Source organism: Humulus lupulus, chromosome 9 (genome assembly GCF_963169125.1).
Source record: "Humulus lupulus chromosome 9, drHumLupu1.1, whole genome shotgun sequence".
Taxonomy (NCBI): Eukaryota; Viridiplantae; Streptophyta; class Magnoliopsida; order Rosales; family Cannabaceae; genus Humulus; species Humulus lupulus.
In genome coordinates, this window is record NC_084801.1 from 1,663,174 (window position 1) to 1,680,886 (window position 17,713).

General features: G+C 37.6%; 1 protein-coding gene across 1 annotated transcript in view; it reads left to right on the forward strand.

The window, feature by feature from the left end:
• The window catches only part of LOC133802015 (receptor-like protein Cf-9), a 50,943-nt gene extending 33,496 nt beyond the window's left edge, over positions 1–17,447 (forward strand). The window contains exons 4-5 of the mRNA XM_062240247.1: positions 14,040–16,478; positions 17,274–17,447. Coding sequence (XP_062096231.1) covers positions 14,040–16,478; positions 17,274–17,447 — 2,613 coding nt within the window. The remainder of the gene's footprint in view (positions 1–14,039; positions 16,479–17,273) is intronic.
• Positions 17,448–17,713: the final 266 nt, after the last annotated feature.

A 17,713-nucleotide genomic window follows, 5' to 3' on the forward strand; every position in this document is an offset into this window, starting at 1 on the left:
ACTGTTAGAACTCTGCTACGATGTCTCTCCGAAGATCTGCTCGCACCAACGGGAACGCTTCCAACGATGTTCCAGCGACCAATGCGGTCCCTACCGTTCGCCGAAGGAGAGTACGTGTTACTGCTCGCCGCAACGCACCGGCACAGCCAGCTGACAACACTGCAGAGATTGCCAGACTACGACAGCAAGTCGAGGAACTTCTGCAGCAACAACGCCAACAGGCTCAATCTCAGCCTCAGCCTCCACCACAGCCGCAGCCGCAGCCCCAGCCAATGGCCCCAGCACCCCAACAAGTTGGTCCGTATGGGGGATGGCCTATGACGAACTACGCTCCTTATCCTGTTCAGCACATGGAGCCAGTGTACGAGAGGTTCCGCAAGCAGCACGCTCCGAACTTCGAAGGGACTACGGACCCCTTTGAAGCAGAAGAATGGCTAAGGAATGTGGAGCCGATCCTAGCCCACATGAACCTTAGTAATGCAGACCGCATATCCTGCGTCTCATCTTTGCTCAAGAAAGATGCCAGGATATGGTGGGACTTGGTCCAGCAATCCCACGATGCTGCCACCATGACGTGGACCCGATTTGTGGAGCTCTTCCACAAGAAGTACTACAATTCAGCAGTGCTTGCTACGAGAGTTGAGGAGTTCACCAATCTAAAGCAAGGGAATTTAACAGTGGCGGAATATGCTCGTCAGTTCGATCGCTTAGCGAAGTTCGCAGCAGAGTTGGTTCCAACCGACTATCTAAGGGTGAACAAGTTTGTTAGAGGACTTCGCCCGAAGATCGAGATGGGGGTTAAACTAGCAAACCCGGGAAACACTTCATATGCCGACGTTCTTGAGACGGCAATTGAAGTAGAAAGGTTGCAAGCCAACGTGAGCAAAGAAGAAGCCAGCAAGCCGGAACCTAGGCAGCAGAGCCAACCTCAGGCCAGTCGGAACAACAATCAGTCCAGCAACAGTCAGTCCAACAACAACGGTAACGGACAGAAGAGAAGGCATCCTGACAACAAGCAAGCCGACAACAATAAAAGGGCACGACCAAGTAATGGGGGAAATAGGTCGGGCTACGTGGAATACCCGCCATGTGCCAAATGTCAGAAGAAGCACCCCGGAGAATGCCGTGCCAACACCAAGGAGTGTTTCAACTGTGGTCAAGAAGGGCATCGTAAAAGAGACTGTCCTCAGCAAAAGCCGGAAGGAAAGAAGGACGAAAAGATGGTTCCTGCTCGGGTTTTTGCCTTAACCCAAGGAGAGGCGGATGCTAGCAACAAGGTGGTCACAGGTCAGGTTTCCATCCTCAATAAATTATGTCATGTATTATTTGATTCGGGAGCCACCCATTCGTATATTTCGTTAGGAATGATAGATAAACTAGACAAACCTAGTGAAAGATTTAGAACTAGGTTTGCAACCGAGTTGCCTTCAGGCAAAGTAGTTCTATCATCACGAATTGTACGAGGCGTACCAATCAAGATTGAGGACAAGGAACTAGAAGGAGACCTGATAGAGCTGGTGATCAAAGACTTCGACGTCATACTAGGCATGGATTGGCTAGCACGGCATGGCGCAACGATCGACTGCAGACGCAAGAAGGTGACATTCGATACTCCTGACGGCCAGAAACTGTGCTTCATGGGACAAGCTTCAGGACTACGCACACCGTTAGTATCATCTCTCAAAGCTCAGAGAATGATGGAGAAAGGATGTCAAGCATTCTTAGCCAACATCACGAATGTGGAGAAGGAGACATCACTCAAAGTTGGAGATGTTCGAGTCATACAAGAATTTCCAGAAGTTTTCCCCGATGACTTGCCAGGATTGCCGCCAACTAGAGAAATAGACTTCACGATAGAATTAGTACCGGGCACCGAGCCTATCTCTAAGGCACCATACCGGATGGCACCTACGGAACTCAAGGAGTTAAAGACGCAGCTACAAGAACTCCTAGACTTGGGTTTCATTAGGCCAAGCCATTCACCATGGGGAGCTCCGGTACTATTCGTGAAAAAGAAGGACGGAAGTATGCGCATGTGCATAGACTACCGAGAGCTGAATAAAGTAACAATTAAGAACAAATACCCGCTACCTCGGATTGATGATTTGTTTGATCAACTCCGAGGCGCGACTGTATTTTCTAAGATCGATCTACGGTCCGGGTATCATCAGCTCAAGGTAAAGGGAGAAGATATCCCCAAGACAGCCTTTAGGACTCGTTATGGACATTACGAGTTCTTGGTTATGTCTTTTGGTCTTACTAACGCGCCAGCCGCGTTTATGGACTTAATGAATAGGGTCTTCAAGGACTACTTGGATAAATTCGTCGTTGTGTTCATCGACGACATTTTAATTTACTCCAAGGATGAAGTGGAGCACGAGGAACACTTGAGGATGATTTTGACGCGATTGAAGGAGCACCAACTCTACGCGAAGTTCAAGAAATGCGAGTTTTGGCTCTCACAAGTGGCGTTCCTCGGGCACATCATATCGAAAGACGGAGTTGCAGTAGATCCATCGAAGGTAGAGGCCGTGAAAGATTGGCCTAGACCAAAGAACGCGTCGGAAGTAAGAAGCTTCTTAGGGCTAGCAGGTTACTATAGAAAGTTTGTAGAGGGCTTTTCTAAAATAGCCACTCCACTCACCAACCTGACCCGGAAGCAACAAAAGTTTAACTGGAATGATAAGTGTGAGGAAAGCTTCCAGTTGCTTAAGGATAAGCTTTGCTCAACACCAGTACTTAGTGTCCCAACACCCAACGACAAGTTCGTTGTCTACTGTGATGCATCAAAGTTAGGATTGGGATGCGTACTGATGCAAAATGACAAGGTGATAGCCTACGCGTCACGTCAGTTAAAGGAGTATGAACAACGCTATCCAACTCACGATATGGAGTTGGCAGCGGTGGTCTTTGCGTTAAAAATCTGGCGCCATTATCTTTACGGAGAACGGTGCGAGATTTATACGGACCACAAAAGTTTAAAATACTTCTTTACTCAGAAGGAGCTTAACATGAGGCAGCGCCGGTGGTTGGAATTAGTAAAGGATTACGACTGCGAAATCCTATACCACCCGGGGAAGGCAAACGTAGTTGCCGATGCACTTAGCCGAAAAAGTTATGGGAACTTAGCAGCCTTATCCGGAATAGAAAAGCCACTGCAACAGGAGCTTATCAGTGCCGGAATAGAAGTGGTTGTAGGCAAGTTGGCTAACTTGTCTATCCAATCGAATCTGCTAGAAGACATACGGAATGGTCAGAGACATGATGATTCACTAGCAACGCACATGGATGCAGTCAGAGAAGGCAAGACTACAGATTTCTCAATATCCAGTCAAGGTTTATTGAGATATAAGGATCGGGTATGCGTGCCAGACGATCAAAGTATTAAGAAGACGATCCTAGAAGAAGCGCACAACACCCCATACTCGGTTCATCCAGGGTCTACCAAGATGACTCATGACATCAAGGCAGTCTATTGGTGGCCAGGGATGAAGAAGGACATAGCAGAGTATGTATCTAAGTGTCTGGTATGCCAGCAAGTGAAGGCGGAGCATCAGCGGCCTGCAGGATTATTGCAACCGCTTAGCATACCGGAGTGGAAGTGGGACGATATAGCCATGGACTTCGTGACGGGTCTGCCAAAGACAAATAAGCAGCATGATTCTGCTTGGATAGTCATAGATAGACTAACCAAGTCAGCTCATTTTCTGCCTGTTAAGACTTCTTATACGGCAGACCAATATGCAGACATCTACATCCAAGAGATTGTACGATTGCATGGAATCCCCAAGACGATAGTATCAGATAGAGGATCAGTGTTTACGTCAAGATTTTGGAGAAGCTTACAGCAAGCCATGGGTACTAAGTTAAGTCTTAGTACAGCTTTCCATCCTCAGACAGATGGGCAGTCCGAGCGTACGATTCAGATTTTAGAGGATATGCTACGCGCAAGTGTACTTGACTTTGGAGGATCGTGGAACAAGTACTTACCGCTGATCGAGTTCTCGTACAATAACAGCTACCAGTCAACAATCGAGATGGCACCTTATGAGTTGCTATATGGAAGAAGGTGCCGATCACCGTTGCACTGGGACGAGGTAGGAGAAAGGCAGCTTCTAGGGCCCGAAGCTGTTAGGCAAGCTCAAGAAGCAGTAACGCTTATTAGACAGCGTATGCTTGCTGCTCAAAGCCGACAGAAAAGCTATGCAGATACCAAGCGACGCGATGTGGAGTTCCAAGTTGGAGATCAAGTCTTCCTGAAGATATCTCCTATGAAGGGTGTCAAGCGGTTCGGGAAGAAAGGCAAGCTCAGTCCCCGATTCATAGGTCCTTTTGAGATATTGGACAAAGTGGGACCAGTTGCATATAGACTAGCCCTACCGCCAGCACTATCCGATAGTCACAACGTCTTCCACATTTCGATGCTACGCAAATATGTGTCAGACCCATCTCACGTCCTCAAGTACGATACCATAGCGCTCCAGAAAGACTTAAGTTACGAGGAACGACCGGTTAGCATCCTAGATAGGGGGATGAAGCAGTTACGGTCCAAGAGCTTTCCTATAGTTAAAGTCCTATGGAGCAATAGTTCTGAACGCGAGGCAACGTGGGAGTTGGAAGAGGACATGCAGAGCCGGTATCCGGAGTTATTTGGTAAGTAAATTTCGAGGACGAAATTCTTTTTAGTAGGGGAGAATTGTAGAGTCCGAGAACTTTACTTAGCTAATTGTTTAGTAGTATTATAGTATGTTTAGTGTTATCATTGTTACTTTGGATTTTTGGTTCAGACCGGGAGTTATTTGGACACTCATAGTAGTACTTATAGATTTTCTAAGTTTAACCTATAGTTTAAGAATATTAAGTATAACCTAAGGTTTGATTAATGTGTCTGATATTAAGGAATATATTATTATATTATAAGGTTTAGACATCAACCAATAGGATTTTAAGCACATGTTTTGAATGGTAATTAAGGATTTAGTATTTTTGAGGATTAAATTAAATAAGGGTAAAAGTTTGAATGTATAGGGTCAGTCAACAGCTTTGAGCACGTTGAGGGCTTAGTCAAGGCTGTTTACTCCATTCAAACTCAGCTAAAAATGTGTAAATTCGTGTTTAAATATTCAGCGTATGCCGATATATCGCAGCTATAGGGGGCGATATGTCGCAGCACGTAGATACGGAAAACACGAATCGATGCACGGTCGCCTCGGGAACAAAGGTCCAGGCGATATATCGCCTATAGGGGGCGATATATCGCCTCCACCAGGATGAATTCAAATACATTTGAATTCTTTTCCCTTCAGCCATTCAAACTCCTTCAACAGTCCAGCATCTTCTGAACGAGTCTTCAGCCTCTGCTGAACGATTATTCAAATGATTTTCACCTAAAAAGCCATTATTTTTATTCAAGTAAAATCAAGATATTTTCATTCCCAAACTCTATAAATAGGACCTAGTACCCAGCCATTATTCACCATTTGCTCTAAGTTCAGAGGCTGCTAGTGTTAAGTGAGTGAGAGAGTGTAAACACTTGGTTTGGGGAAAAACTATAAGCTTAAACATCATAAGCTTATCAAACACTTGGGAAGTAAGTGAGTGCTATAGTATTTCGGTGGATGTTAGATTGATCTTGCAATCTTTGAGGTAAACCCAAAAACTCTAGTCCTTTCTGTATTCTATGTTATTTCTTTTCTCAAAACCTTCTACTCAGTCCCCTAACCTTATTCTTATTTTTGGTTAGGGAATCCAAGTTCTTAAGCACTTAAGTGGTGGTAAGCATATTTTCGTTTAATGGTTTAGTCTTCCTATTCTCTTCATTTCATCTCCTTTCTTTAGACTCACCCTTGTTCATTGTGGTTTTAGGAGTGTTCCAAAAGTCCTAACTCAGTCCATTTTATCCCGGTAACTTTGGTAAGGAAAATAGGCTAGAAATAATATGTTATGTGCTTATGTTATCTATATGTTTATGTTATTAAAAGTGTTATGATATGTATATGTGTATGTAGGCTTGGGCATATGACCCATATGACTAACAAGACCCCAAATGGGTTATGGGCATATGACCTACTTAGCTAGTAGGACCCCATTAACCCCATGGGCATATGCTTGTTTAGTCTATGGGACCCCAAGTAATAATGGCCATTATAATAAGTGTATGTTATATGTATTATGTTAAGTCTTTATGTTTTCTTATGAAATTATGTATATGACTATGTGTTAGGTTTTCCTTGCTGGGCATTAGGCTCACTCCTTTCTGTTTATGTGCAGGAAAATAAGTTTAGAGGCGGTAAGATTCGTGACGCTTGGAGGATGTGTATCGATGATGAATGGAGTCAAGGGGCCGAGCGTTATTCGATTCGAGGATATAGTCTCCTTTTATGTTTTCATGGTTTTTATGTGTATTTTCCGCATTATTATGTAATGTCTTTTATTTTAAATCTTGTTTTGTTTTAAAGACAATGGGATCCCAAAATCCTTCTTAGTATTCTGTTTATTTGTAAATAACTCTTATTTTCAAGATACTCAATAAATTATGGTATTTTCATAAAAATGTAAGTTTTATGTATAGTTTCGATAATGGTCCAATTAGTCTAGATTAGTGGGTCATTACAATTATACACCATCGTACCCACTAGCGTCCCACTGTCGTACCATCATCGTACATTATCGTACTACAAATTCTAAAATTACGATGGTAATAGTAACTACTTAACAAATTATATCGTACCACTATCGTGCTAATGTCGTACCACCATCGTACCATTGACATATAAACAGTTTATAATTTGACACTTATAATTATCGTACTACCATCGTACCATATCATACCCATATCGTACCACTACATATAGAAACATTTAAATAAATTTTCAACATTATTTAATTATGAAGTTATAGAAAACTTACAGAGTTAGAAAGCCATGTCCTCGGAGTATGCAGTTTCAGGAACCAAGCAGCATCGTGTGTCCCTGAGAAGCATTCCCTCGGATATTTATTCCCAATGGTGCCAAGCAACCACTTGTGAAAGGTCATAAGTAATTTACCATCAATAACCCTCAATGGATCCACATTCACTGCTGTCTTCGATTTCTTATTCCTTTTCCTCATTGCAGTGTACTCATCGAACCACCTAGGCCTCTTTCTTTCTCTCCTCTTCTCCGGTGCTGGTGGAGCTATGTTTAAGAATTGTACTTCAGAATCTTCAGTATCTCCGATTACAGTAATTTGCATATCCTCTGGTGTGCGAAAAATGTGATCATCTACATCATCAGGTCTGTAATCGTTAGGGAGAATGTCTTCATCTACAGGAGACTGAGGGCCTTCTTCAGTGGACTGAGGGTGTGGATCTGGAACTGGCCTACTAAGATCTTCCATCATTGTCATCAGCTTCTGCAATTGACCCAAGATCTCGGACTGACCTTTAATAAGGGCACTTTGTTGCCCTTCAACCTTTTCCAACCTGGCCAAAATCATAGAGTAGCCTGGTTGCTCAGCTTGGGAGGAGGTGCTGGCATGAGGTGTTGATGGGGGAACCTCAGGTGCCTCAGGTTGAGCTGGTGGAACCTCCTTAAAAATATTTGCTGCTTCTGCTTGCTCAGCTAACTTTTCAGCAAGCTTTTCAGCCTGGCTCTGTAAGGCTTCTTGTGTAGGTTGTCCATCGGGACCCACCTCTAGTTCCTCTAACCCCATGTCCACATACAATGGGGCTTCATTGTCTGTAAGGGTCCTCACATACTGTTCTTCAGCAGGTCGGGCACACAGGTAGGGGTATACTGTCAATTGCCACAAAAAACAATGCATATTTAGATTGGAAAGTAAAACAATATAAAAAATAAGTAATTGTCATCTGTGAAAAATGGTAAACTATCGTACCCCAATCGTACCCATATCATGCAATTATCGTACCCATATCGTACCCATAACATAACAATATCGTACCCGTAAGTGAGAATTACTTGCTAACTATCGTACCATCATCGTACAACATCGGACCAATATCGTACCTCTGCTACTACATTAACAAAGAATACATATCGTACCCCCATCGGACCATCATCGTACCAAATCGTACCACTTAGTCAGTTTTCAAACAGCTGACAAAAAACCACAAAATAACCCCATAATCGTACTCAAATCGTACCCTATCGTATTCCTATCGTGCAGTACCCATAAAATTGCATATCTAGAAAAGAATATAGAACATTCAAAAGTAAAGTAAAAGCTCACCTTTTTGGCAAACAACTTAATAAGTTGCTCTTTGTGTATCTCTACTTTCTCCTTGCTCTGCCAGTTGATCATTCTTGGTATGCCTTGGCCCAATCTCACAGCATGATCCTGACCCAACTCAATGATGGACTCAAAAGCCCAATACTGCAATGCTGCAGCATACCCATAAATAGAGTACTTGGCCTCCTTCTGAGTCTTTCCTTTCTCAATCTTCTTCTGTAAATGCTTCTTCATTTCAACAAAGTCTTTTTGACAAGTTTGTAACAACTTCTGGTATGATATCTTCCCCCACGGATACTGGAAAAAGAAGTCAACGTCGTCTACCATCTTCAGCATGTCAGTCCAAACCATCAACTTCTCCTCACGACCTTTCAAAACACCCTAAACTAATAAGCACAAACCCATATTGTACACATCATCAACTATTTGACAACTCTCAAAAGTTCTGCGCAGTTGCCCTATGCTCACTGGGGAATGACCATTGAAGTACTCAAGAATCAACCGATCCGAAGTGGTCTTCGCTTTAATCTCAGCTTCAGACGGTCCGGCCTCAAAATTTAAACCAGTAACTAAAGCGAACTCCAATTGGCTAAATCTACATCTTTTTTTCCCAATATAAAACTAGACTTCGTCAGTCTTCTCCCCTCTGAATTTGTGCAACAACAACTGATGGACTAAGGCACCAGAAAAATTTAATGGTTCCGCCATGAAGAACTGTTTGAAAGGGGATTCCTTCACCCTATCCAATAAACCACACTGTATAAATTTTGCTTTAATCTTTGGAAAGCACCAACTGCCGCGCCAAGTGATACGTCCCGTAAAATGTTCCTCTACTGGAACTACCAGTTGTGGAGGTCTTAAGTTCTGCATAAAACAAATAAATACCCAATTAAATAGAATAACAAAAAAAAACATCAAATTTTATATTCTGCAATATACTATCGAGCAACTATCGGAATCTATCGCACCATATCGGACACTAATGGAAAACTGGAACTATAACATTATCGTGCACAATCGTACCTCACATCGCACACCATCGTATTATAACAATCACAACAATTTGTTCCCACTATCGGGCACACATCGTACCCTATCGTACCTCCATCTTCAACCTCAAGTTATCAGAAAACACAACCTATCGTACCACCGTCGAACCACTATCGTACCCCTATCGTACACTCATCTTCAACCTGAAGTTATGAGAAACACAAATACTATCGTACCCATATCGACCCACTATCGTACCTCTAAAAAAACCCAGAATTTTTTTTCAAAATTTTACGGTTTATCGGATTTCACACAGTCAGATTTAATACAGTCAAATTCAACAATACATACTATAACATTTTTCAATGGAGAAGAGATTAAAAAAAACACATACCCTAGACATTTTTGCGCAATGGGGTGTCGGTTTTTCTTCTCCGGTGAGGGGTTGGAGCTTGGTTTTTCTTCGTCTCCGGTGGGGGTTGGGGCTTGGTTTTTCTTCGTCTCTAGTGGGGGTTGGGGCTTGGTTTTTCTACGTCTCCGGTGGGGGTTTTTCCGACCGTCGGGTGAGGGAGAGAGCAGCGTCGGGTGATGGTGGGTGAGGGAGAGAGAAGCGTCGGGTGTGAGTACTTATGTTGCTCGATGGTTTTGTGGGAGTGAAGAGTTGGGATTTGGGAGGGAACGGGAAATGGGCAGGGGAAAAGCCGAAAGGTACGGTTTTTATTAAGTTTTTTTTATCACTATCGTGTACCATCGGGTAAAATCGTGTACCATCGTACTATCGGGCAAGCATCGGGCACTTATCGGGTACCATCGTGTACAATCGTACTAATAGGTCTGCATTAACTTAATAACAACTATCGGGCATGCATCGGACTAGTATCGATCCATTATCGTACTTAATTTTTTGTAAAATACTACACTACTTAATGACCATCGGGTAGCCATCGAACCTTAATGACCATCGGGTAACCAAAACATATCCGGCAAGCATCGGGTGGCCATCGGACCTCATCACTAACCTTGAAACTCAACAACTATCGTCCCTGCATCGGGCCTATATCGGACACTATCGGGCATTTAGAAAAAAATTCAAGGAACCCAAAAAAACGCAGATTTTCACAGACCACGATTTTCACCCAGAAAACAGCAAAAAATACCAACAAACTACAGATCCAACATCTAAACAGCAATCTAAATCATAAAAACAACCAACAACAACAAGAATCAAAGAAAATCACTTACCCATGTGTATCTTTCTTGCAAGATTTTAGAGAGGAAATGTATGGGATTTTGTTATGAGAGGGGTATTTTTGGTATTAAATGAAAGATGAGCATTTGTATCATATGGTGGTTAACTTTGGTTCAAATTTTAATTATTAAGCTAATGTAAGCATGATTTATCAAATTTCCCAAAAAAAAACAATTAAAGCAGTTTGATGGCTCATGATATGAAATGAATGAGTTATGGATTAGTCAGACCACGTGTTTTTGTATCATGTAATTACAATTTGTTGACTTATATATAATATATACTTGATATGCAAATTCAAAACAAGATTAATCAAGAAAGTTTATAAGTACTAAGAATATTTTATAGCAAAAGTATTGAAAAAACTTATAAAATTTTAAACAAAATAAGGATATAAATATTGGCGATTGAAGAACAAAACCCACTAATAACCTTAAAGTTTCACACTCAAACTAATATATCACTGGCAATTCCACTTGATTTTCATATATGCATGAACATTGGCCAAGAATGCTACCTTAATAATATGATAATCTTTTAGATCACAATCTACCTTATTTAAGGTACAAAATATTCATAATATATTATTCAAATTACACTTTAATAATTGGATAATAAACTTGTTTATTCTTGATAGAAGATAAATGTTATTTTAGTTTTTTATATAGTTACATAACCATACTATTTATATACACATAACACCTATATAAAAAATATTTGTATTATTTATTGATATTCAATATGAATATATATATATATATATATATATATTTGTATAAGTTAGATCAAATAAAAATATACATGTTTTCTTGTTAAATATAAATGATAATTTTTTTTAATAAAAACTAAGTTTATATATTATATATTATTGTTATAATGATATTTTATAATATTTAAATTTATATTAATATAATTAATAAATATTTATTTTTAATTACTTTTAGAAGTATATTCAGTTAAATATTTAGAATATTCTATTAAATTTAACAAAACAAACTGTTAAAATTAAGAATTTTCGTTGTTTACACCAGAGATATATATTTATCGAAACACGTATTATATGTATACTAGATACAAGCAACGTGCATATTACACGTTTGTTTAGTTTTATTTATAACATTTATTAATTATTTTTATTAAATTTATATTAATGTCATATAAATTTCAAATAAATATTATATTTTAATTAAATAATTTATTTATTTTTGTTTAAGTTTATGTTTATTCTAGTTTTTGAATTTAGGAGTGACAACAAGAGATTATGTTTAATGTAATATTAAATATTATACGTATATTTTAAATTTAAGTTTCTTACTAGTTTAAAATAAACAATTTGTTACTATTTGAATGTAGATTATATTATATGTTTAATATGATATTATTCTAATAAATGAGTTTAAGTTTAATTAAATTTTATTTAAGTTATAAAACGTGTGATTTTATTATTTTTAAATAATTATTATTGTAAAATATCTAAAAAATATCATATTTTAATTTGTTTAATTATTTATTATTTTTAAATAATTATTATTGTAAAATATCTCAAAAATATCATATTTGAATTTATTTAATTATTTATTATTTTAAAATAATTATCATTGTAAAATATCTCAAAAATATCATATTTTAATTTTTTTTAATTATTTATTTTATTTTATTTAAGTTTTAAGTGTTTACAAACTATCATTAAATATAATAATATTATGTTAAATATAAGAATATTCTATTAAAGTTAATATTAAAAAATATAAAAAATTGTTAAAACAAAAAATTTCCGTTATCTACACACTTATTATATAGAATAAATATATTTTTAATGAAATGTTGTGCGTGTTTAAAGTATGTATATGGATAGAAATTGAGTGAGGACAGTTTAAAATGGGGTTCAACTTTGAACTTATTTCTTGATCATATTCCTATTTGAACATGTCAAGAATTGAAGGGACATCATAGATGTTGAGTGACTAATATTAATAGTTTTGGTACTATCTGTGTGTGTTTGGCTAAGACCGCCATTGAGTTGTATGGTCATTTAGCCTGGTTTATCTTGACTCAGAAGAAAGGATCCTTTTTTTCTATAAAATATGTAATAATCAAAATGAAATAATTAGTGTTTTAATTGTATTTTCACACAAGATATTAGTTGCGCAACCATCATCTCATGTGTATATTTTTGAAAGAAAACGTATATTTTCTTAAAAAAAAAAGGTTTATACTTTTTTGGACATGGTGTTTTTTTTTATTATTTGTTTGGATCTTATATTTTGACAAATTATTTTTTGGACCTTATGTTTTGTAAAATGGTTAAAATAGAACTCTAAACTCAATTTTAATGAAAAAAAAAATTGAATATAACAACACAGATTTTAAGTAGAATAATTTTATTTTTGTTCTGAATTGTTAGTTTGGTAAATTATTTGTGATTTTAATTAAGAAAACATTGACCAAAATTGAGTTTAGGGTTCTATTTTAAGAAACGGGCCCGCATACACATATGTAATATCTTTAAAATACAAGCATGATTATATTATAATATAATTTACTTAATAACTCAATTATTGTCTCCCGGCCCCATAATCCAGACACTAAGCCTTATTAGAAAATTTGAGATGTTATAACTATCCACTTATAAAAATTTCGTCCTAAAAAATTTACATTACTAAATTAATATTTTGCAAAAACACAAAATATGTATGGTTTTCTACCCTAAACAAATTTGAAAGCACTGATAATCGGCTGATTGGATTGGGAAGACTTTTGGGCCCTAAACAAATAGCAGTGTGATGGGTCAGTGAGTGTGCCATAAATAAACTTTTCTTTTTCAGAGTAACACCAAATCAAGACTTTTCTCTCCCATTGACTCCTGAGCACCTACAATAAAATAAATATTCTTTTAATATATTAACCAATTTTATCCTTTTTAGTAAAATAATAATATATTTCTCTAGTAGGAGGACTCTTATCTCTTCTCAATTCACAATCAAAACAGCGTATAATATATTTTTTACCCAAAATTTAGAGAAAATATTTAGTATGGACTTAATCTTTTTTTAATGTGAAAAGTACCAAAGTTTAGGGCTCTATTTTAACCATTTTACAAAGCATAGGGTCCAAAAAATAATTTGTTAAAACACAGGGTCCAAACAGATAATGGAAAAAAATACAGTGTCTAAAAAAGTATAAATCCTATGTTGAATTATAATTTATTATGTTATTTATTTGTAATAAAGTTTAGTGACTGATGAAAAAAGAAAAGAAAAAGAAAATAAAGTGTAGTGGAGTGGACATATATGACATTACATTGGAAATTTATTTACCACCTTATTTTAGAAAAAAAAATTAAAAAATAAAATAAAATGGAGTCTAGGCAATGTAGCCGAAGTGAGACTATAATGGTTTTTTGTCTATATAAATAGAAGACCACAAAGTATCACTTCTTCATTCATCTGAAACAATAAAACATAAAGCCACTACTATTTCTTATTATACGATGGGACTATCCATGGTTTGCTTTGTTTGTAACATATTTATGTTTCTCTTTCTGAAATTATTATGTTTCTCTTTCTCCCAGCCAATTTGTCATGAGGACAAAAGGTCTTCGTTGTTGCAGTTTAAGGAAAGCTTTATTATTACAAAGTCAGCTTCTGAATATTTTGATCGGTTTTATTCACAGGTTACCTCATGGACACACAAAGGAGAAACAAGAAATTGTTGCATGTGGAGTGGTGTTCAGTGTGATGAGATGACTGACCATGTGATAGGCCTTGACCTCGGCAGCAGCTTTCTCTATGGTTCAATTGACTCAAACAGCACCCTCTTCGACCTGCTTCACCTCCAGAGACTTGATCTTTCGGACAACCATTTCAACTACTCTCAAATACCCACTGCCATCAACCGGCTTTCTACGCTCACCTATCTCAACCTATCACATTCTTCATTCGTCGGCCAAATTCCCTCGGAACTTTCACAACTGTCCAAATTGTCCAATCTTTATTTGTGCATCAATCCATTGCAACTCAAGAAGCCTAATTTGGAAAGCTTGATTTCAAACTTCACACGCCTTGAGCAGCTTTGTCTCAGCCATGTCGACATATCTTCAACAGTTCCTAAATCGTTGGCAAATTTTTCTTTGTTGACATCCCTACTATTGAGGGAATGCAAACTTAAAGGTGAATTCCCGGTCGATATTTTTCAGCTGCCTGACTTACAAAGCCTCAGCGTGCGGTTTAACAAAGATCTTAGTGGAAGATTGCCTCCAGTACTTAATCAGAACAATTCTCTCAAGTCATTGTGGTTGGCAGGCACTGGCTTTTCTGGGGAAATTCCTTTTGAAAAACTAGCTTCTTTGAGTACGTTGATTGCCGGTAACTGCAACTTTTCTGGAGTGATTCCATCTAAACTCATAGGTAAGCTGAACCAACTCACTTATCTAAACCTTTCCAAAAATAACTTTGTTGGAGAAATCCCTTCTTCCTTAGGAAACCTAACTCAACTCACCGTGTTAAGTCTGTCCTTAAATCATTTTAGTGGTCCAATTCCTTTGTCATTGTCGAAACTCATAAATTTGGAAGCCCTTTACCTAGACAATAATGATTTGAGAGACATTGTCGATTTTGACATGTTTGTTGGCCTAAAAAACCTTACTCAGCTGGCCTTGCACTACAACTACAACCTCTCAGTGATCATTGTTAATCCTGGTCTAAATGAAACTTTTCCACAATTCAAGGAACTAGGATTGTCAAACTGTAATTTAAGAAACTTTCCTGTCTTTCTTAGGCATCAAAAAAGAATGGAAATATTATATCTTGATGAAAACCATATTGGTGGTCTCATACCAGAGTGGTTGTTCAACATTAGCAAAGAAACATTACTCCTCTTATCCTTTTTTGGAAACTCTTTAATAGGGGAGCTTTCGCATAGAGTATGCAATTTTAGTTCTCTTACTTTTCTTGACATTTCTCATAATAAGTTGGTTGGTAAGCTTCCCCATTGTCTAGGTAACCTCAGTAAGTCAATAATGGCGTTAAATCTCCGCAGTAACTATTTCTCCGGCAACATTCCCAATTTTACAGAGGGAAACCAACTGAAGATAATTGATTTAGGTTATAATCTATTCGAAGGGAAGCTATCAAAATCACTTTCAAATTGTAAGATGCTTGAACACCTCAATGTGGAAAGCAATACGCTCAGTGATGTTTTTCCCTATTGGTTGGGCACTCTTCCAGAGTTGGAAATTCTTGTGCTGCGAGCTAATGAACTCCATGGAGTAATTGGGGAGTCCATAAAAAACTTTTATTTTCCAAAATTACGAATAATTGATATGTCTTACAACAACTTTAGTGGCAAACTACCATTGAAATACATCCAGAATTGGAAGGCCATGACAACTACAAACATTGAAGACTTTGGTTATATGAGTTCAACATTCAAAAACACAACCAACAATAGCTCTTCATGGAGTTTTTATTCCCAAGCTACAATAGCAATCAAAGGCATAAATATGTTCTATGAAAAAATCCAAAATATTATTGTTGTCATAAACCTCTCAAACAATAAATTTGATGGGGAAATTTCTCAAGTGGTTGGAAACTTGAAGAGGCTCTATTCTCTCTATTTATCTTGCAATCGTCTCAGTGGTGACATACCATCATCACTGGGAAATCTGGCAGAGCTCGAGTCCTTAGATCTTTCCCAAAATGAGCTTTCAGGGGAGATCCCTAGTGAATTGGCCCAACTATATTTCCTTCAATACTTTAATGTTTCATACAACCATCTCTCTGGGACCATACCACAACAAAACCAATTAGATAAATTTGAGAGAAGTTCCTACGAGGGAAACTTGGGATTATGTGGTATTCCACTGCCAGACTTGTGTGAAAACTCCAAGCCATTGGAACCACCACTTCCATCGTTTGAAGAAAAGTCAAGCTCTCCTCTTCAATTTGGTTGGAAAGTTGTGGCCATAGGATATGGATGTGGATTCTTGATAGGATTGTTCATCGGGAAAGTTGTAATGGAGAAAAATCCAAACTGGTTTGTGATAATGTTTAATATAAGAAGTTGAAGCAAGAAACCAAAGGATTATGTGACTGCTCTGGGGTTGATATTCTTAGCTCCATTTTTATGTATACCTACTTGTGTAATTCTCTAGTTTATAATAAGCAAAGAAACAGTTTGTGTTTGTGTTAGGTACTTGCTTGAGTGAAACAGTACTTTATGTATTGAATAATTAACTATCACAAAGTCAATTGTTCCAGTAGCATATGATCTATACTTTAATTCGCAATAATTTTACATATTATTAAAATTATAAATTTGTTGTTAAGAAAATTAATATTAAATCTAAAAATTTCATTATATAAAATATTTGGAAAGGCTGCGGTAGGGTGCGTAGAGGTGTTTTTATCCCAAAAAAAAAATTATGACGATATTCATTATAGCTATAACGTGTCTCTCCTGCAAATTTTCAATAAATTTTGAATAATTTACAATTCCAAAAACAGAGTTCAAACAATTACTTTTCCACTCGTATAAGAAAAATAAGCACGCATGGAATAATTTCGGTACTATAAATTATTCAGAATTTCTATAAAATTTGTAGGAGGTATGTTATAACTATAATGATCATCTTCATGAAAAAAAAAATTGGAATAAGAACACCCCTACATACCCATTCAGGTGTGTGTTGTACCGGTAGGGGAAAAAGTAGAGAAATTTATATATATCACTAAAAGTTGAGAAAATTTTACATTTTTATTTTTACACAGTTTTTTTCTTTTTTACTTTTCAAACTTTTTTTTTTCAGTTATACGACTTCTTCCCTCGACCAGAGAAGAAGCAATTTGTCGGGACAGGCGAGGGGTATGAGCTTGTGAAGAGGGCTGGTCGGCTCGAGTGCTGGTGGAGTCGCGCCTGTGAGGGGTCAAACGCTGACAGAATCGTGCCTGGGAGTTGCATAAACGACTTCACTACCACCTGATTACCATGAGAAAGGGTTTAGTTGGAAAAAGCTCGAAGAAAGCAAAAATGGTTGTTGGTGTGTTTCAGGTACGCGAGCACCGATGAAGTGAAGACCAAGACTTGGAAAATGGCTTAGCTCACATGCCAATTACATGAAGCCACGTCGTACTGAGGCCAAACATATCACTTCATCTCTATTGTGGGTCCACCATTTCATAACAATGACACTTAGAGTGGTGATATGTCCAACATGTGGCTGAGTATCATATTTCTAATATATGTTGG